Source organism: Arachis ipaensis, chromosome B08, assembly GCF_000816755.2.
Source record: "Arachis ipaensis cultivar K30076 chromosome B08, Araip1.1, whole genome shotgun sequence".
Classification (NCBI taxonomy): Eukaryota; Viridiplantae; Streptophyta; class Magnoliopsida; order Fabales; family Fabaceae; genus Arachis; species Arachis ipaensis.
Genome location: NC_029792.2, coordinates 115896156 through 115918232, shown reverse-complemented (window position 1 = coordinate 115918232; position 22077 = coordinate 115896156). Strand labels below are relative to the sequence as shown.

The window sequence follows — 22077 nt, the reverse complement described above, 5'->3', positions numbered from 1 at the left end:
ATGCCTAAGAATTGAACCGAACCGACCAAATAGATAATGTTTACGGGTCAGATAGATAAAAAAAAATTTTTTCCGTTCTCTTAGTAACACTGAATCAAATTAATATATATTTTTTAATATAAATAACTAGAACGTTACAGATTTGATGAATAACATAGGAGCTAGGCATGATAGTTAGGATTCAAAACGTAGTATAGTTTTCATGTGACCATGTGAAACTGAGTTGTCAATACTTTGTTTCGACCAATCACTGAAAATGTCCCTTTGGGTGACGCCAATTGACACTTGCACCATCCATGCAAACTCATTGTGGTCCGCATGGCTATGATTAGGCCTTTTTCTTATCAGAAGGTAGGGTAAAGTATTATTTTAATTTTTTAATATTTGGACTAAATTTTAATTTAGTATTTTAAATATTTTATATCGATTTTAACAAATTTTAAACAAGTTTAATATTATTTTATTATTAAATTTGATACTAATAATTAATAAAATAAGTGACGAGACGTTAATAGCGTTATTAGTTAAGTTATATCTTCTTTCATGTATTAGAAAAATAGAGATAAATACCAAACTCATATCCGAAAGATTTTGATGCTGATAAAATGGTACTTGACTTTTGTTATTAACAAAATATTCTTTGAAAGATTTTAAAATTTGACAAGCGTACCCACGAGCTCGCCAAAACACATATTCGGCAAGTACAATGCTGACATAGCCACTACGTTTTGATGACATGACAAAAATCTTCCCCAACCCTAATCCTCCCCCTCCTCAACGTACTTCCCCTTCTTCTCCCCAACGCACTCCCCCTCCCCCCTCCCCTTCCTGAATTGGCTAAATGCACTCTCTTCCTCTCCGACCCTAATCCCTCCATCCCCCTCCTTAACACTAATTTCCCCTTCCCCAACGTACTTTTTCCCTCCCCAATCCAAAATTTCCTCTTCTGAACCCTAATTCTCTTTCCTGACCCCTTTGAGTCCAAATCCCTCCTTCCCAACGCATTGTCTCACACTCTCAATTCACTCTCCCCCAAAACGACAGCGAGGCTCAACCTTCTCAGTCTTACAAAGCCAGTGTCACGACACCGCACTGTCGCTATCTCATCAACGGGTCTTCTGCGTTTGCCAACGTCGTCTGTCTCCTCCGTCGGCATTGCGTCGTCTGTGCGCCTTCACCGCTGTCGTCTTGCCCAAACCCACTCTCCGTCATTCCTGCACCTTCACTGTTGTGCTTCGTAGTGACTCGCTTCCCTCCTTATAGTCGAACATAAAAACAGACACACATAGCAACAGCGTCTCACTCATCGACTTCGTCTCCGTCACCTCTGCTCGCTGCTTATCGCCAGTTGCCGCTTGTATCTGCCTGCTGCTCGCCCCCAGTCGTTGTCCTGCCTCATCTGTCTGTGTTCCATCTTGACTCCGTCGTGCCGTGCCTCTTCTGTCTCTAGTGTTCTTTTTCTGGCCTTATCTAAATCTGCTTCTTGCTTCGGTGGTGTCTGTATTAAGTTTTATTTTATTTTGATTATTGTATATGAATTGGTTTATTTTTGCTAAGTTTTATTGTTATTAATCTTTTTAAATTATAAATTAATCTAAAAATTTGGAGAAATTCATGATCGAAAGAGTGAGAGATGTGATAGGAAAGGGAGATCTTTTGCTGGACTAGGGTTAAGGAAGATTTTCAGGTTTAGGGGGAGGGAGATCTTTTGCTGAATTAGAGATCAGGAAAATGTTTAGGTTTAGGGCAACTCATGAGTGAGAGGGTGCGCTGGGGAGGGGGGATTAGGGTTCAGAGGGGGAAAAGAGGGGGATTAGGGTTGGAGGTTTTTAGATTTTTTAGGTTAGACTGGGTAATTAATTAAAAATTTCACCTTAAATTTTTCGGTGGCCACCTCAGCATCTTTCTCATTGGAAATGTGCTCCGGTGAGTTCAGGGGCATGCTTGTCAAATTTTAAAATTATTTAGAATCTATTTTGTCAATACCAAAAGTCAGGTACTATTTTGTCAGCTTCAAAATCTTTCAAGTACCGATTTAGTATTTACCTCTAGAAAAATATAACCAAAATTTTCTTGTAACTCTTCTCTTTAATTTTCTTTTTGTACAAACTTCAAATCCTAACAACTAATCATTAATACTTTAAAAAAATATTGATATTCGAATTCCATCTCCATTAGTCAATGTCAAATCGTCAAATAAAGCTCAAATATATGAAGTGATCGACCATGAAAAATGAAGTTGTGGTAATATTAAAAGTGGTGTTGCAAAGAGAAAGATAAAAAGAAGTAATAATGAAAATTGATAATATAAGAATAAATAAAAATTTAAAATAAATTTGATTAAAGTTGGCTACCAAAAATTGGTCACTAATCATAGACTCAATTAAATTTTCATAATATGATTTTTTAGATTCACGACATTCACTAATTTGGTCTTTTAAATTCTAATTACACTATAATAGTCCTTAAGATTGAGTTTTAAACACTATAAAATTGAGTTACAGACATTATAGTATGATGGTTATCAGTGGCTAAAAGAAGGGGGGTTAAATCTTGGCCTCTTTTTCTTTTTCGTGTGAACTTGCTTTCTGTTGAGAGAATACAGGAGATATTTTAGTTGTCTTTTAACTCGGTAGGAGATTCTTTTGTTTTGTCTCCTGTTGTGCGAAATCAGAAACAGACATAAGAGTAGAGATTGACACACAGATATATCCTGGTTCAGCTACCTAGTGTAATGTAGCCTACATTCAGTCTCCATCACAATTGTGACATAATTTCACTATCTTTTCAATAGATTACAATCACCAATCTTCCCTAAGATTCTACCCAATCCTATTTGGGACAAGTCCAGTTTCTAACCCAAACCGAACTTGACTAGGACTCAAACCTAGCTTTCAACAGCAAAGTGCTAACTCAACTTGCAAGGGAATCCCCACAGGATCATGACACAAAACAGAAAAACATACAAAGAATTTCTGAGGTAATTATGATTTTTTCTCCAAGTCTAGCTCACTGCCTTTTTTCGCTCATTGGTTTTTTCTTACAAAATTCACCATGTTTGCCTTTTTCAATGAGACTCAGACATACTATACTGAGAAAAAGAAAAACAAAATGGTAAACATGAAGGAGAAGAACTTAGAACAGCTTAAGAAGTTATGAGAACCGAACCATATGCTCTATTCCACTCTCCTTGCTCAACCCTTGATTGTTCACTCTTATTATAGAAGAGTGAAGCCTTCAAGATATGAACCAAGTTCAACACTTGGGTTGTCTTCTTCTTCCTTCATCAGACTTGCAGCGGCGTAGTCAGTGGAGAGAGAGAAGGCCGAATCTTTGCATGCAACATACTTTTCTCTTTCATCCTTTTTCTTCAAGTTCCTTTGATCTTGATCGTGAATCTTTTCTTTGGCTCCAAGTTTGGTTTTGGATCGTAGATTCAAAGCAGAGCATCATTGACTTCTTCTTTTCTATGGTTGCTTGATTTATACTTGAAGTTCAGTAGATTTTTTCACGATTCCTTGGTGTAGCACAAATGTGAAAAATAACTTTTGCAGATGCTCTGTTCGAATAGAATTTGCTTCTTTGTTGTAGCCCTTCTTCTTGCTAAATTGGAAACAAGCTTTTGGTTCTTCGCCGAGTCCTAGCTTCAGATCTTTTCTCTTTCTTCTTTCTTAGTTCAGTGACTTGATGTGATAGAGAATACAAGAAAGAGAGAGAAGAGATAAAGATTGTGTTCGGTGAAAGTGAAACAAAGTTCAATTGAATTTTGAATTGTTAAACCGGTTGAAGAGAGATGGGTTTGAGAGTGATCACCTACTTGGGCTTGGATCTTTATTTGGGTTAGGTTTGATTTCTTTCTTTCTTATGATTCATCTTTTTCAACCTTCATGGATCAAGATTTGAGTGAATGTATGGTGGAGATTTATGTTAGCCAATGTGTTTGTATTTGTGGGCTTACTTACTGGGCCTGTTTCAATTTAAACTAATTTCTACACCTTTAACCAAACTAATTATACAAATAATTGATAATTATCCAATAATATTTTTTCATCAGTTTGATCAAGCTTTAATTTTTCAAACTTAACATAGTAGTTCTTGAATTTTTTTTTTTTTATCGCATTAACTCAACAAAGACAAAAATAATTTGTCACTCTCTTGTTGACATTTGGTGCTGGTTCAGTGTGACAAAGAAGTGTCAAATTATTCTTGTGTTTCCTGAGTCAATACCTAAAAGAGATTTGGAGACTACTATAATATTCGAAGCTCAATCTTACAGATTACTAATAATTAGGATATGAAAGATTAAATTAATAAAAAATATAAATTTGAGGAATCATTTTTGAAATTTAAGTCAATTAAACTATTTTTTTTTTCTTTTATCAAAATAGAAAAGTTGAATAATGAGCATGGGTGTGTGGCTTAGAGAAATATAATTGTTCATCCTACTTAGATTAAGTGTGAAAATACAATCTGTGTTTTATATCGCTCATAATTAACTATTCATATGTATATTTTATATGAAGGGATATGGCCAGAGTCTCCAAGTTTTAGAGATGAGGGTATAGGGAAGATTCCTTCAACATGGAAAGGAGTTTGCATGGAGGGTCCTGATTTCAAGAAATCCAATTGCAATAGGTGATCATCTATTCAATTCACTCACTCAAGTTACTTTTATAAATCTTTCAATAAATGACTAACTTTTTTCTCTTTCCAATAATCAAATTTTGACACATTCAATCCAATTACATTAATAACATTCAATTCTTTCTGCAAAGATATTATGCTTATTATTAATATATGAAAACATCCAACAAATATTTAACATATTTTTTTTTTATGTTTAAAAAGTATGTAGATAAGGTTCAATTTTGTTTCTAAATTTTTACTCAATAATAATCAATCATAAAGTTTTAAAAATATTCAATTTGACCTTTAAATTTTATAACTATGAATTAAATTGATCATTTAGTTACCAATTTAATTAATAAAATGACTAGCTGACATTGAACTAAAAGGTTTGAGACTTAATTTAGTCTTTCTGGTATATATAGTCAATTCAAAGTTTCAAACACTAAATTAAGTCCAATAAATTAAAGAACCAAAAATTCGGTCATATAGTGACATATAATTAACTACACATATAAGAATTTTGTTAACCAAATTAGTGGCAGAAGAATCAACTTGACTCATAATTATAAAATTCATGAATCAAATTAAGTATGTTTAAAAAAAAAACAGAAAAATGAGATTTGGACTTGTTAAAAGGGTGAAGGTGGGAGAGAGAAATTGAGCAAACGTAGCTTTAACAAAAACATTATTAATAGTACATCAATTTCATTAAGTATTAGGGAATGATTTGACGGTGGCATAACATTAATGTCATTTTAAACGTTGGGAATAAAAATAGAATGATTAAAACGTTAGAGAGTAAAATAGGATTCACCTCAAATGTTGGAGACTAAAATAGTACTTTATCCTAAAATCAATCTAAATTGACGTTATTTAACATTTATTTGTAAAATATATCAAATAAAACAAAAAAAATAATAAATTTTGGCAATTTTTAACTAAAAAATTTTGTTTTTCAAAATTTTTTTTTATTAAAAATGTCTTAAGAACTGATTTGAAAAATTAGTCATTGCTCTAAGATAACTATGTATTTTATAGAAATGCAAAATATATGTATATTTATAGCATTAACCATTGTTGTATTACTAGCGCAGAAAATTAATAGGAGCAAGATATTATAATAATATCCAATTTACATCAAGTGATGGTAAGAACCTAACTCTTACAAAAGCAGTAACCAAAGGATCCCCAAGAGATTCAGTTGGACATGGAACTCACACTTCGTCAATAGCAGCTGGTTCCATAGTCAATGATGCTAGCTACTATGGTTTAGCAAAAGGAACAGCAAGAGGTGGTTCACCTTCTTCAAGAATTGCTGCATACAAAACATGCTCTGAACAAGGCTGCTCTGGAGCCACCTTATTGAAAGCCATTGATGATGCTATTAAGGATGGTGTTCACATCATCTCCATTTCCATTGGTCTTAGCTCACTTTTCCAGTCCGATTTTTCGAAGGATCCGATCGCCATTGGAGCGTTCCATGCCGAGCAATTCGGGGTCATGGTGGTTTGCTCGGCAGGGAATGACGGCCCGGATCCTTACACGGTTGTGAACGCAGCACTATGGATTTTTACAGTTGCAGCTTCAAATATTGATAGGAACTTCCTGTCTACTATTGTCCTTGGCAATGGAAAAATGTTTCAAGTAAGTTTTTTAGTTAGTATTTCTTATGTTTCATAAATCTGTCTTATTTGTGTTGTGTTTAAGATTTTGGGGTAAATTATATTTTGTCTTTAAAATTTATTAAAAATTTTTAAAATATTTTTAAATTTTATTTTATTTTAATTTTGTCTCAAAAGTTTTTTATTGATATCAAATATAATTTTAACGGCTAATTTTTTAAAAGATTTAGGACTGATTCAACAATAATTTCACAAAAACAACCTTTAACACAAATAAATCAGACAATAGTTGTCATGCATTATTGTTATATTGTTCTAAATTTTTTTGAAAATTTAGCTATTAGGAGTATATTTGATGTAAATTGAAAACTTCAAAAACAAAATTGAAGCAAAATAAAATTTAAAAATATTTTTAAAATTTTTGACAAACTTTAAAAATAAAAAATATACTTTACCCAAGATTTTATAACGCCATATTATGTAAAATTTTATTTATTTATTGGTGTATTTTTTAAGATTTTAAAATGTAATTTAACTGTGATGTATTTAAAGAAGTTTACAGATAACAATATGTTTCAAACTACAACATGAATAACTAATCAACTAAAAGAATTAATGTGATTGAATATCTATGTAATATATTTTTTTCTCAAATTAATCTTTGATAATGCTGTAATTTTAAGAAAGAATAATTATATTAATTGAAAATTTTAATTTTCTATAAAAATATTTATGTTTAAACTTTCTAGTAATACTAATACTCATTTTTTTTATTTTTAATTGTTACGTGATAGGTATATGTCTCGTTTATTTTCTCAATCGAGCCAATTTATTAATTTTGTGTGGTATCAATCAGGGTATAGGCATTAACTTCTCAAACTTCACACGTTCAAAGATGTATCCTCTTGTCTTAGGGGAGGAAGTTGCCGCTAAATTTGCCCCTGCATCCGAAGCTAGGTACCTAATTACAATATTTAGGCAAGATCTTACCCTAAAAATCAGCTACCAAATCATTCATATGAAATACGTATTAAAATATAAAATACACATTAAAAATAAATAATTGATTTGGTAGCTGAATTTTAACATGCTAATAACATTTTTGTAATTTGTAATTTTTTTTGCAAGTTACTGTCATGCCTTATTTAAAGTTTAATTATTCTGCTGGCCTTTATAATTTTACCGAATTTTCAATCAATTTCTTATATTTTTTTTTAATTGAGTTTCTATACTATATCACAAAAAGTCAAAAACATTAGAATAATATTTTATTAAGCAAAATAAAATATTCAGCCAAACGTTACACATATTTATTTTATTTAACGGAAATAACGTTTTTATCACGGCAAGAACTTAATTACAAAATTTGATATAATAGAAAGACCCAATTGAAAAGAAAAAAAAAGTATAGATACCTAATTAATTTAGTAAAACTATAAGCAACAACAGAATAATTAAACCCTTATTTAATAATAACTCTCATCATCTAATGTATGTCTTACAACACTTACAACAATTTGTCATCTTCTTTCGGCTAGAGCATGTAAGATATAGTTCATTAAGTAAACCTTTCAAATCTATTATTGTTGTTTATATTGAAATTGACACAAACTACGAACATGTATGCAGGAATTGTTATCCTGGATCACTAGATTACAACAAAGTTGCAGGGAAGATTGTTGTTTGTGTTAATGATGATCCAACTATTTCAAGGAGAATCAAGAAGCTTGTTTTACAAGATGCAAAAGCCATGGGGATGATACTCATTGATGGGGAGAAAAAAGATGTTCCATTTGATGCAGCTGTATTTCCTTTTTCAGAGGTTACCAATCTTGAAGGCCATCAAATCCTTCGGTATATAAACTCCACAAAGTAAGTGCCATCAACTTAATTCACTTTTGTTCCTACTGAATTTGTATTCTATCTTTTGGATACACAAGGACAAAATGATAGAGATAGATATTTTGTGTTTTTATATTTCTGTTATCACAAATCAAATGATTTTCTTTTTTCAATAATGTTTCTATATTTTTGTAGCTAGATAGCATGCAAAATTTCAAGTGCAGTTAAATTTAAAATAATATTTTATCATGTCAATTATTATTATTATTATTATTGAATCTATCTTGTTTCCATGGTAGGAATCCAACTGCAACAATTCTTGCAACAAGAGAAGCTACAAGATACAAGCCCTCACCTATTGTTGCATCTTTCTCATCTAGAGGTCCTTCAGTCCTAACTGAGAACATTCTCAAGGTCTTTTTATTCCCAAATGCATTTCATTTTTCTCATCAACAACCAAAATGCACACACCATACTTTTTACTCCTCACATGTGCCAAATGTTTCAATTTTATTTTTAGTTTTGTCGCCAACCTTTTAGAATTAATTTTCTTTAATACTTACATCGTTCTAATTTTATCCTCAATGTTTTAGAATTCATTCGGTTTTGCATCTGAATGGAAGAATAAACTTGAATCCATTCCGCATAATAATGCTAGAGAAAAATTGAAACAATTTTAAACAAAAAGGGAAAAATAAAAAACTTCTAAACGGAATATGTAGGAATAAAAAATTAAAAATGTCTTTCCGTAACCAATTTGGATTGGTGGAATGGTTAACTCACTTGTTCGTTTAAATAAGTGTCAAATGTTCGAATCTCACCTTGTGCATGCAACAATCAATTGACCAACGATAAATCCTTAAATGAAATTCAGATTCGCAATAAATTAGTCATTGACCTGCCAAACCGGAAATACTATAAAAAAAAATGTTTTTCCCTAGGATCATCAACAGCCTCAGTGTTTCAAATTATGAGAAATCAATTTGTTTTGTTTTGCAGCCAGATGTGATGGCTCCAGGCGTTGGCATTTTAGCTGCCATGATTCCCAAAAGTGATGAACCAGGAAGTATTCCAATAGGGGAAAAACCCTCCTTATTTGGCATAATGTCAGGTACATCTATGGCTTGCCCTCATGTTACAGGTGCTGCTGCTTTCATTAAATCTGTTCATGAAATGTGGACTCCTTCAATGATCAAATCAGCATTGATGACAACAGGTATTGTCTGTTCTTCTTCAAAGTAAGGCTGCATCTAGATTTTGTGTTTACAGATAGAAATACAGAGACAATAGATACAAAAGTTTGTTTGGGTGTAAAGATAGAAATAGAGGCACAATTTATTGAAAAAAGATCTTCTAAAATGAGTAAATTGGTAGAGTAATAAAGTAAGAGATTAATCATTATTGAAATGGTAACTTTTGTCATATGTAAATTTTGCTGACTTAATTTAAAAGTGATTATACACTTTTCATTTTTTCAACCTTTCCACTTTGAAAGAGTTTGATCACAATTTATTTTCTAGTTTATGTTTGAATTTTGTCTCTAAGACAGAAATATAGAGATAATAAACATAGAAACTTGTTTGATTCTAGAATTAGAAAAGGAGAGAGACACAAATTTTCTATCAGAGACAAAATTCTTATATTTTCTGTATTTCCTAAAAGTAAGAAAACAAAATATTTATTTATGTTTTTTGCTTTATGATCTCTGTTTTTTTTTTTTATTAAGAAATAGAATACATATGCCAAAAAAAAAAGAATAAGTCATACTTATGTAGTGTTGTTCAATATTTTCAGCTACAACATACAATAACTTGAGGAAGCATGTGACCAATAGCTCAAACTTCTTTTCCTCCCCACATGAAATGGGAGTTGGGGAAATTGATCCACTTAGAGCTCTCAACCCTGGCTTAGTCTTCAAAACGGAATTAGAAGACTATCTCAAATTTCTTTGTTATTATGGCTATTCAAAGAAAAACATAAGATCAATGTCTAAGACTAACTTCAACTGCCCAAGGAACTCCTCTGAAGATTTTATATCCAACATCAATTACCCATCAATATCTATAAAAACACTTGGTAGGCATCAGAAAGCAAAAGTAGTCACAAGAACAGTCACAAATGTGGGACCCACTAATTCCACATATATTGCAAAGGTGCAAGCACCAAAGGGAATGGTTATCAAGGTTACTCCAAATAAGCTTGTGTTTTATGGAGGTATTCAAAAGAGATCTTATCAAGTCTCATTCTACAACAATGATGCACAAAGTGGATACAATTTTGGGTCTATAACCTGGCTTGATGGTAAACATTATGTTCATACAATATTTGCAGTCAATACTAAATGAAGATAAACATAAATACGCTCACAACATACTCATACATATAGTAGTCTTTAATATATTACAAAAACATATATACATGATTGTCATTTTTATTTATTTATTTATTTGTTTGTTTTATTTTATTTTTTTTCTTTTTGGGTTTGGAACTATAATTTAGATGGGAGTGAGCAGTTTCTAAGTACAAACTAGAATTTGTAATTGAATTTATAAACTTCCCAAAGTGCTCAATATCCAATTAGTTGACTTTGTTTTACACCAAGTAGTATTCAATATTAGACACTTCTTTTTCTTTATTTTGGCTAGCAATTCCTCTTGCAAAATTAACAGCTAATGATCCAAAAAGGAATATTCAAAAGACAATTATTCTCACTGTTATTTTTATTCCTTTGATTCTTGCTATTTCATAGCAAAGGCCATGCTGCTGGCTGTTTAAAGTTTTGGAAGTTACTTCAGATTTGAATCCCTCGAGGAATAATCATAATCAATTAATCATCATTTTATGTAATCCGGATCATTTGGATCTCAAATAATCCTTTGGCTAAAGTTTGAAAAAAGTTACCATTCAACTATCTAGTTATTTTGTAAAGACTACTCTCAACATATACATCATGAAATTGAATAGGTTTCGTACTTTCTAATGAGAGAATGAAAACGATCATCACAAACAAGTTCAGCAGATCACTTCTTGCTTGGCTCCAACTTCATCCCCTGAAGATTCAGCAACAGATCATCTGAGTTCAGGTAAACCTTGTTTGCTGCGTTGGATACGGTATTCGCAATCTCTCTTGCGGCTTCGATCTTCCTCAGTGTGATAAAAGCTGGATTGTTGGCAATAGCTTGTCCAATAAGTTGGGCACTTTTTGCTTCTCCCTGTTGTGTAAAGGAGGTGTAGCGAAGATCAGGGGAAACTAAATATTACGAAAGCAAGATTAATTAGCAGTGGTTTAATGAAATAACCCAACATATTCACCCAAAATCAAAAAACAGAACTCGGCATCCAGAGCAATGTTTTTCAGGTTGGATTTCCAGAACAAGAACTAATGAAAATGAAGTTGTAATAGTCTAACCAGCAAGTAACACCACTAGCATGTACATAAGCCGGTGCATTGTAAAAGGAAACAAGAAATAAATGCAGCAATTTGGACTATGCACTAGTTCGTAATGATAAATATGAATTCATAATTTATTCTCACCTGTGCTCTAATTACGGCACTTCTCTTGTCTTGTTCAGCTTTCTCCACAACAAATTTAGCCCTCTCAGCTTCTTGTGCAGCCACCTGTTTGGCTTCAATTGCAGCAGTAAACTCCTTGCCAAACGTTAGAGTGGTAATTGACACATCATCAAGGGCGATATTGAAGTTAACAGCCCTCTCAGTCAGAACCTTCCGGATTTCCCTACTAACAGCCTACAAATAATAAGTCAATTAAAATTAAAACATACTTCCCTCATGTTAGAACTGGACCTTTCAACTTGACAAGGAAAGCAATGCATCGAATGCAAGAAACTAGAAGGGATATGTATAAAAAAACCAAAGCAATTCCCCTAGTTAACACAGTAAATCTCCTCATGTGGGTAGCTACACAAAACACACTTTGGTAGTGTGTAAATGGTAATGATAACTTAGTTCAGCAGAATTAATTCACTTGGATGTACCCATTGTGCTTACCATAACAATATTACAAACCAAAAAATTATTTTAATCATTTGAAACTGCAATTCTATAAAAGACATCTCAACAACTGGTAACTTTGTTGAAATGGTTGAGTTTTTTCATACATGTTCATACACAACCTTTCAGAAACATACAAGGATTACTGATTACCTCACGCTGAGTAATAAGCTGGCTGGCATTGTATTGGGCAACAACAGCTTTCAAAGTTTCATGTATAATTGAAGGTAAAACCCTTTCATTAAAGTTCTCACCAAGGGTCCGATAAATTGTAGGTAACTCACTTGGCAAAGGACGAGTAAGGACACGAAGCCCAATTTTCACCTGTATAACATTTATGTGCAATTTTAATAAGGTCAACATTTCACAAGGTTGAATAATTAAAAATATGAACTGTTTCATGATAATTTTCTCAAAACACAATATCATTGAACAATCCAGATAAGCTAAAAAACACAGCACGAAGAATACAAAGAAAAACATCATGCAGATAGTTGAGTTGACAAGGAGAATTGGAGCTTTGAAAATCGAATACTGATGTGTCTGCCATAAGATATTCAAACTTAAAGCAGCTTGCAAATTCAGAATGAAATCATTTTAAAACAAAATATGCGAGGTGATAGACTTAGTCTACATCATTCCAATTTTGAAATGCCTTTAACGAACACCTCTTAGGTTCTAAAGTTGTTAAGGTTATATAGCATATCCACTTTATGCAGAGCATTATGAAATAGCATCATCATGAAAAAAAAAAAAAAAAAAATACACATATTTATTTTATTTAACGGAAATAACGTTTTTATCACGGCAAGAACTTAATTACAAAATTTGATATAATAGAAAGACCCAATTGAAAAGAAAAAAAAAGTATAGATACCTAATTAATTTAGTAAAACTATAAGCAACAACAGAATAATTAAACCCTTATTTAATAATAACTCTCATCATCTAATGTATGTCTTACAACACTTACAACAATTTGTCATCTTCTTTCGGCTAGAGCATGTAAGATATAGTTCATTAAGTAAACCTTTCAAATCTATTATTGTTGTTTATATTGAAATTGACACAAACTACGAACATGTATGCAGGAATTGTTATCCTGGATCACTAGATTACAACAAAGTTGCAGGGAAGATTGTTGTTTGTGTTAATGATGATCCAACTATTTCAAGGAGAATCAAGAAGCTTGTTTTACAAGATGCAAAAGCCATGGGGATGATACTCATTGATGGGGAGAAAAAAGATGTTCCATTTGATGCAGCTGTATTTCCTTTTTCAGAGGTTACCAATCTTGAAGGCCATCAAATCCTTCGGTATATAAACTCCACAAAGTAAGTGCCATCAACTTAATTCACTTTTGTTCCTACTGAATTTGTATTCTATCTTTTGGATACACAAGGACAAAATGATAGAGATAGATATTTTGTGTTTTTATATTTCTGTTATCACAAATCAAATGATTTTCTTTTTTCAATAATGTTTCTATATTTTTGTAGCTAGATAGCATGCAAAATTTCAAGTGCAGTTAAATTTAAAATAATATTTTATCATGTCAATTATTATTATTATTATTATTGAATCTATCTTGTTTCCATGGTAGGAATCCAACTGCAACAATTCTTGCAACAAGAGAAGCTACAAGATACAAGCCCTCACCTATTGTTGCATCTTTCTCATCTAGAGGTCCTTCAGTCCTAACTGAGAACATTCTCAAGGTCTTTTTATTCCCAAATGCATTTCATTTTTCTCATCAACAACCAAAATGCACACACCATACTTTTTACTCCTCACATGTGCCAAATGTTTCAATTTTATTTTTAGTTTTGTCGCCAACCTTTTAGAATTAATTTTCTTTAATACTTACATCGTTCTAATTTTATCCTCAATGTTTTAGAATTCATTCGGTTTTGCATCTGAATGGAAGAATAAACTTGAATCCATTCCGCATAATAATGCTAGAGAAAAATTGAAACAATTTTAAACAAAAAGGGAAAAATAAAAAACTTCTAAACGGAATATGTAGGAATAAAAAATTAAAAATGTCTTTCCGTAACCAATTTGGATTGGTGGAATGGTTAACTCACTTGTTCGTTTAAATAAGTGTCAAATGTTCGAATCTCACCTTGTGCATGCAACAATCAATTGACCAACGATAAATCCTTAAATGAAATTCAGATTCGCAATAAATTAGTCATTGACCTGCCAAACCGGAAATACTATAAAAAAAAATGTTTTTCCCTAGGATCATCAACAGCCTCAGTGTTTCAAATTATGAGAAATCAATTTGTTTTGTTTTGCAGCCAGATGTGATGGCTCCAGGCGTTGGCATTTTAGCTGCCATGATTCCCAAAAGTGATGAACCAGGAAGTATTCCAATAGGGGAAAAACCCTCCTTATTTGGCATAATGTCAGGTACATCTATGGCTTGCCCTCATGTTACAGGTGCTGCTGCTTTCATTAAATCTGTTCATGAAATGTGGACTCCTTCAATGATCAAATCAGCATTGATGACAACAGGTATTGTCTGTTCTTCTTCAAAGTAAGGCTGCATCTAGATTTTGTGTTTACAGATAGAAATACAGAGACAATAGATACAAAAGTTTGTTTGGGTGTAAAGATAGAAATAGAGGCACAATTTATTGAAAAAAGATCTTCTAAAATGAGTAAATTGGTAGAGTAATAAAGTAAGAGATTAATCATTATTGAAATGGTAACTTTTGTCATATGTAAATTTTGCTGACTTAATTTAAAAGTGATTATACACTTTTCATTTTTTCAACCTTTCCACTTTGAAAGAGTTTGATCACAATTTATTTTCTAGTTTATGTTTGAATTTTGTCTCTAAGACAGAAATATAGAGATAATAAACATAGAAACTTGTTTGATTCTAGAATTAGAAAAGGAGAGAGACACAAATTTTCTATCAGAGACAAAATTCTTATATTTTCTGTATTTCCTAAAAGTAAGAAAACAAAATATTTATTTATTTATTTGCTTTATTATCTCTGTTTTTTTTATTAAGAAATAGAATGCATTTGCCAAAAAAAAAAGAAACAGAATAAGTCATACTTACGTAGTGTTGTTCAATATTTTCAGCTACAACATACAATAACTTGAGGAAGCATGTGACCAATAGCTCAAACTTCTTTTCCTCCCCACATGAAATGGGAGTTGGGGAAATTGATCCACTTAGAGCTCTCAACCCTGGCTTAGTCTTCAAAACGGAATTAGAAGACTATCTCAAATTTCTTTGTTATTATGGCTATTCAAAGAAAAACATAAGATCAATGTCTAAGACTAACTTCAACTGCCCAAGGAACTCCTCTGAAGATTTTATATCCAACATCAATTACCCATCAATATCTATAAAAACACTTGGTAGGCATCAGAAAGCAAAAGTAGTCACAAGAACAGTCACAAATGTGGGACCCACTAATTCCACATATATTGCAAAGGTGCAAGCACCAAAGGGAATGGTTATCAAGGTTACTCCAAATAAGCTTGTGTTTTATGGAGGTATTCAAAAGAGATCTTATCAAGTCTCATTCTACAACAATGATGCACAAAGTGGATACAATTTTGGGTCTATAACCTGGCTTGATGGTAAACATTATGTTCATACAATATTTGCAGTCAATACTAAATGAAGATAAACATAAATACGCTCACAACATACTCATACATATAGTAGTCTTTAATATATTACAAAAACATATATACATGATTGTCATTTTTATTTATTTATTTATTTGTTTGTTTTATTTTATTTTTTTTCTTTTTGGGTTTGGAACTATAATTTAGATGGGAGTGAGCAGTTTCTAAGTACAAACTAGAATTTGTAATTGAATTTATAAACTTCCCAAAGTGCTCAATATCCAATTAGTTGACTTTGTTTTACACCAAGTAGTATTCAATATTAGACACTTCTTTTTCTTTATTTTGGCTAGCAATTCCTCTTGCAAAATTAACAGCTAATGATCCAAAAAGGAATATTCAAAAGACAATTATTCTCACTGTTATTTTTATTCCTTTGATTCTTGCTATTTCATAGCAAAGGCCATGCTGCTGGCTGTTTAAAGTTTTGGAAGTTACTTCAGATTTGAATCCCTCGAGGAATAATCATAATCAATTAATCATCATTTTATGTAATCCGGATCATTTGGATCTCAAATAATCCTTTGGCTAAAGTTTGAAAAAAGTTACCATTCAACTATCTAGTTATTTTGTAAAGACTACTCACAACATATACATCATGAAATTGAATAGGTTTCGTACTTTCTAATGAGAGAATGAAAACGATCATCACAAACAAGTTCAGCAAATCACTTCTTGCTTGGCTCCAACTTCATCTCCTGAAGATTCAGCAACAGATCATCTGAGTTCAGGTAAACCTTGTTTGCTGCGTTGGATACGGTATTCGCAATCTCTCTTGCGGCTTCGATCTTCCTCAGTGTGATAAAAGCTGGATTGTTGGCAATAGCTTGTCCAATAAGTTGGGCACTTTTTGCTTCTCCCTGTTGAGTAAAGGAGGTGTAACGAAGATCAGGAGAAACTAAATATTACGAAAGCAAGATTAATTAGCAGTGGTTTAATGAAATAACCCAACATATTCACCCAAAATCAAAAAACAGAACTCGGCATCCAGAGCAATGTTTTTCAGGTTGGATTTCCAGAACAAGAACTAATGAAAATGAAGTTGTAATAGTCTAACCAGCAAGTAACACCACTAGCATGTACATAAGCCGGTGCATTGTAAAAGGAAACAAGAAATAAATGCAGCAATTTGTACTATGCACTAGTTCGTAATGATAAATATGAATTCATAATTTATTCTCACCTGTGCTCTAATTACGACACTTCTCTTGTCTTGTTCAGCTTTCTCCACAACAAATTTAGCCCTCTCAGCTTCTTGTGCAGCCACCTGTTTGGCTTCAATTGCAGCAGTAAATTCCTTGCCAAACGTTAGAGTGGTAATTGACACATCATCAAGGGCGATATTGAAGTTAACAGCCCTCTCAGTCAGAACCTTCCGGATTTCCCTACTAACAGCCTACAAATAATAAGTCAATTAAAATTAAAACATACTTCCCTCATGTTAGAACTGGACCTTTCAACTTGACAAGGAAAGCAATGCATGGAATGCAAGAAACTAGAAGGGATATGTACAAAACAACCAAAGCAATTCCCCTAGTTAACACAGTAAATCTCCTCATGTGGATAGTTACACAAAACGCACTTTGGTAGTGCGTAAATGGTAATGATAACTTAGTTCAGCAGAATTAATTCACTTGGATGTACCCATTGTGCTTACCATAACAATAATACAAACCAAAAAATTATTTTAACCATTTGAAACTGCAATTCTATAAAAGACATCTCAGCAACTAGAAACTTCGTTGAAATGGTTGAGTTTTTTCATACATGTTCATACACAACCTTTCAGAAACATACAAGGATTACTGATTACCTCACGCTGAGTAATAAGCTGGCTGGCATTGTATTGGGCAACAACAGCTTTCAAAGTTTCATGTATAATTGAAGGTAAAACCCTTTCATTGAAGTTCTCACCAAGGGTCCGATAAATTGTAGGTAACTCACTTGGCAAAGGACGAGTAAGGACTCGAAGCCCAATTTTCACCTGTATGACATTTGTGTAATTTTAATAAGGTAAACATTTCACAAGGTTGAATAATTAAAAATATGAACTGTTTCATGATAATTTTCTCAAAACACAATATCATTGAACAATCTAGATAGCTAAAAAACACAGCACGAAGAATACAAATAAAAACATCATGCAGATAGTTGAGTTGACAAGGAGAATTGGAGCTTTGAAAATCGAATACTGATGTGTCTGCCATAAGATATTCAAACTTAAAGCAGCTTGCAAATTCAGAATGAAATCATTTTAAAACAAAATATGCAAGGTGATAGACTTGGTCTACATTCCAATTTTGAAAGGCATTTAAGGAACACCTGTTAGGTTCTAAAGTTGTTAAGGTTATATAGCATATCCACTTTATGCAGAGCATTATGAAATAGAATCATCATGAAAAAAATAAAAACTACTCTTAGCAAAAAGTATATTTACCATCTGGAGATCACGACTTCCTGAGGTACTCTCAACTAGATGCGGTCGTGCACGAACATCATATATGACAGGCCTCTCAAACCATGGAACAACGAAGTGTGTCCCTTCCGGATAGACCTGCAGATTACAGATTACATCATATTTTTTAAAACATAAAGGGAACACAATTGTTTTGCAATTGCTATTGATAACACTTCCAAACTGACAACTAACTAGATCCCTTGAAAGATAACAACCTATGATCAAAGAAGAGCAAAAATCTTATACGAGCAATCACAACAACATCAAAAGCACTGCAAAGATAATTAAATGGCATGGATATTCATGAAAATTTTCTCATCCATGAAGATTTCCTCCCCATTTTCTCTTCCCAACAATCATACCACAAACACGAAAACAATTTACTAAAAGAGACCTTGTCTTTGACACCAATCAAACGGTTGAAAACAATAGCTCGGTGTCCTCCCTCAACATTGTAGAGACTGTTGGCAGCAGCATACAAACCAATCCCGCCGATGACACTCAGTTTCAACAGCGCCGACGCTGCGCCACCACCAGCACCTCCGGGAACGTTCGGAACCTTCATGTTCTTCAGATTCATTTTCCCTCACACAACAGAAAACAAAGCTCAGTCACCAGCTGAATTTCACCCCTGAAATATGCGATTATTCAAATGGTATCATATCAAAACACACGCAGAGAAATAATTCAAAGGCAAGATATTGTAATGATCAAATGCAATCAATCAAGTTAACGAGGAAACCAATGTATAGAGATTGAAAGGGAGAAATGCTTGTTTCTTTTTGCGAAATTTATGAATATAGTAGAAATGAAAAAAAAATGTCAGTGATTGAGAAAGGAAGCGAGCAAAACTGCATTTCAAGATCGAATAATTTTTGTAAGAAAAAATAGCAGAAGATGAGGAACTACCTTCCGAATTGTGATCGAGGAAGATGGGGAGAAGGGTTTTGTGGGGTTTAGGGTTTTAAAACAGACTCTGCCATGCATGGAAATATTTAAATTCAATCAACTGAATTATGTAATTTATATATAAAATGAAATTAAATAAAAACTTGAAAAATAGTTAAGCGGTAATGTTAGGTAGGGCTGGAAGTGAGTCGAGCTGAGTCGAGCTAGACCAAGCTCAAGCTCGGCTCACGAAAAATGAGCTTGGCTCACGGCTCGGCTCATTAACAATCGAGCTTATTTCTTAAGCTCAAGCTCGGCTTACCAAAAACTCACGAGCTGGCTCGAGCTTACGAGCTGGCTCAAATAAGAGAAACATAAATACATAATCTATAATTCTATATCAATAAATTATAACTTATATATTTTAAAAAATATTTAAATTTAACAATAATTAATAAATATTAAATAAAATAAGTTTTATGTGCAAAGTTAACAATTTCATACGTGTCTTGATTTCATTTGTCCATAAATTCTTTATACAAGTATAAATTTTTCATAGCATTCACCAGAAAAAAATGTCCAGCACAAGAAAATGGACACTTCAACTTTTTGGTTGGAGATAAGTGGCGGAAAAATAGTGGGAGACAGAAAAGTTGCAAAACTTTTTTCATGAATTACACATAAAATTTGCAACTTCTCTTCTCTCTCCTCTGTTACTTTTTTACTTATCTCCAACCAAACAAAGCTTAAAAATTTTGTTACTTATATTATTTGTATGTATGTTGAATATTAGATTTTTTAATAGATATTTAATCGTATACTATAATAAGAGTAATAAAGTAGTTTAACTCAATCATCTATTACTTACAAACATTTTAAGTGCAAGAATTTGATTAGAATATTATCAATCCATAACACTTAAAGTTGTTTTAGTATTTGTATTGTAATTTCTATTTTTAAAAATACAAGGGAAAAAAGACACATAATCTTATCCGTACTAGCAAAAGGTTCCAATATTTCCATTTCACCAATGAAATCTTCAACTCTCAATAGGAATTGGAATCAAAATCAACTAAAGACTCAAAACTATATCAATCTACTGCTGCTTCAATTCCTTGTGATTACAATAATGATAATATTATGAATGTTCTGTTTGCCAATGATCTCAGACACAAATAAAAAATTTATCTTTATAAACTCTTTTATTGTCCCATTTTGGGTTAAGCAAAGTCCGAGACATTTTGTTTATCTTTTTCTCTAAATAGTTGTGTTGTGTCTTTCAATGTCTCTATCTTTGTTCTGAGATAGTTATCAAATAAGACGACGATCCTCGAGCTTTTTAGCTTGCCATGGTGGCAGGATCAGCTCCAGGCTTAGCACCAATGGCGAAGAACTCGATGATGACTTCTAATGGCATGCCCTTTGTCTTAGGAACTTTCACGTAAACAAACACCCAAGAAATGATGCAACCACAAACAAACAATGAAAGACACCAGTGAGTCCAATTTGATGCAGCAAGAATGGGAATGAAGATGTGACTATCAATGTGCTGATCCAAAATGTGAGTGCACAAATTGAGATGCATATTCCTTTCACACTTGTTGGGAAAATCTCTGCACAAATAATGTTGGGAATCACACCAAATCTCATGCAGAATATGCTCTCATAGACAATGACACATGTTGCTGTTACTGGTGCATTCACAATAGAACTCATGGGTAATGAATCCCTTAGTACTAGTACTGTTAGAGACACTATCAAGATGGGGATTGTGTTGAGCAATAGTGCCCTGCATTTCACAAATAATTATTCCCATTTAGAACAATGATGCATTATTTGTCCTTAAATTGCATATAAGAATGTAATTGGAGGTCAGTTTCTAAATAAAAATACAAAGATCTAAAGACACAAACTGATCGAAGAAGATAGACGAAATTTATATTCATCCAAAATTTAGATACGGTAGATACAAATTTTTACTATCTTTCTACTATCTCAGTATCTTTGTATTTTGTGACTTAGAACAGTATTATCGAATAAGACTATAGAAAGATATGATTATAATTTATAATACACTTTACGAAAGAATATCTTGAACAACAAAAAAAGGCTAAAGCAAATCTAAACTACATAATAAATTTTGAAATTGTAGTTAAACCTACCTCCTGCCTGAAATATCCATAAGTTTTTTGGAAAGAGCAATGCAAGTGAACATAAAAAATGTTTTAATGACATTTACGAGTAAAGAAGCTGATGTTTCAGTAAATCCAAAATTTGAAAGAAGTGCCCCAACACTTGCTTCCTCAAGGATTTTATCATAAGTGCTGATAAGTTGTCTTTGTGAGTTTCTGTGGTCTTTCTCAACTCTGTAATGTTAATATTACCCTTGGCGTCGGTTCCCACAAAAACAATTTTCATGCCACACATGGTAGCACTGGTAGGATTTGTACCATGTGCCGAGACAGGTATAATGCAAATATTACGGTGGTGGTCTCCTCTTGCCTGCACTTTCCAATTTTCAAAATAATTAAGAACCATTGTAGGAATTTATTTGAGCAACATTTAAAAAAAAATTGATCTCCTATAAATATGTAGCAAAAGACAATAGCACAATTGAAGGTTATTAACTATCAGATCAAATGATTAAGTACAAAATTAAATAAAAACGTCAAATACTGCTTTGGAATGTAAGTAAATCAAAAAAGTCATAAATTAACTCATAAATTGATAAAAAAAATCATTTTCAATAGCAAATATTTTTCATAAAAGTTAAGCGGACATCTTGTCATCATACTAAATGATATGCTCGAATAACCATCAGCCCAGCATACTCTCCTGCAGCTCAAGCATTTGGTTGCAAAAAGGAGTCAAATTCCGTGATGGTACACAGCAAATCACTCAAATTGTTGAATATTTTTTGACACTAAATTCTATTGTTTAGACACAGAAAATAAAATTAAAAAAATTTC

At 32.4% G+C, this 22077-nt stretch overlaps 3 protein-coding genes and 1 pseudogene across 4 annotated transcripts in view; 2 read left to right on the top strand and 2 right to left on the bottom strand.

Annotated features, from left to right (window-relative positions):
• Window positions 1-10688, top strand: part of LOC107611465 (CO(2)-response secreted protease-like) — a 17281-nt gene extending 6593 nt beyond the window's left edge. Inside the window, exons 4-10 of the mRNA XM_016313385.2 lie at window positions 4524-4635; window positions 5724-6273; window positions 7108-7208; window positions 7881-8123; window positions 8393-8507; window positions 9093-9309; window positions 9888-10688. Of these exons, the coding sequence (XP_016168871.2) occupies window positions 4524-4635; window positions 5724-6273; window positions 7108-7208; window positions 7881-8123; window positions 8393-8507; window positions 9093-9309; window positions 9888-10438 (1889 nt within the window). The 3' untranslated portion in view covers window positions 10439-10688. The remainder of the gene's footprint in view (window positions 1-4523; window positions 4636-5723; window positions 6274-7107; window positions 7209-7880; window positions 8124-8392; window positions 8508-9092; window positions 9310-9887) is intronic.
• Window positions 10884-19222, bottom strand: LOC107613589 (prohibitin-1, mitochondrial). 2 transcript variants are annotated; one of them, XM_016315665.2, is made up of 6 exons: window positions 19130-19222; window positions 18615-18851; window positions 18200-18316; window positions 12259-12429; window positions 11629-11841; window positions 10884-11305 (listed from the first exon to the last, which is right to left on the bottom strand). In XM_016315665.2, exons 2-6 carry the CDS (start codon window positions 18798-18800, stop codon window positions 11114-11116), a joined length of 879 nt encoding a protein of 292 aa, XP_016171151.1. In that variant the 5' UTR covers window positions 18801-18851; window positions 19130-19222; the 3' UTR covers window positions 10884-11113. The 2 variants fall into 2 exon arrangements, with proteins under 2 accessions (XP_016171151.1, XP_016171149.1); XM_016315663.2 differs by lacking the exons at window positions 10884-11305; window positions 11629-11841; window positions 12259-12429 and adding exons at window positions 16201-16622; window positions 16946-17158; window positions 17576-17746.
• LOC107610251 (CO(2)-response secreted protease-like) lies at window positions 13042-16005 on the top strand. Its single transcript, XM_016312322.2, has 4 exons — window positions 13042-13439; window positions 13709-13823; window positions 14409-14625; window positions 15205-16005. Exons 1-4 carry the CDS (start codon window positions 13057-13059, stop codon window positions 15753-15755), a joined length of 1266 nt encoding a protein of 421 aa, XP_016167808.1. The 5' UTR covers window positions 13042-13056; the 3' UTR covers window positions 15756-16005.
• LOC107611464 lies at window positions 20396-21437 on the bottom strand (annotated as a pseudogene).

Bases quoted from the DNA above. Each gene is read 5' to 3' on its own strand.
- LOC107610251 (XM_016312322.2), top strand. From the start codon at position 13,057: ATGTATGTCTTACAACACTTACAACAATTTGTCATCTTCTTTCGGCTA. The intron at 13,824-14,408 runs GTCTTTTTATTC...TTTGTTTTGCAG, and splicing joins TAACTGAGAACATTCTCAAG to CCAGATGTGATGGCTCCAGG. The intron at 14,626-15,204 runs GTATTGTCTGTT...CAATATTTTCAG, and splicing joins ATCAGCATTGATGACAACAG to CTACAACATACAATAACTTG.
- LOC107613589 (XM_016315665.2), bottom strand. From the start codon at position 18,800: ATGAATCTGAAGAACATGAAGGTTCCGAACGTTCCCGGAGGTGCTGGT. The intron at 18,317-18,614 runs GTCTCTTTTAGT...TGTAATCTGCAG, and splicing joins TGATTGGTGTCAAAGACAAG to GTCTATCCGGAAGGGACACA. The intron at 11,306-11,628 runs GTGAGAATAAAT...TTTACACAACAG, and splicing joins GTGCCGTAATTAGAGCACAG to GGAGAAGCAAAAAGTGCCCA.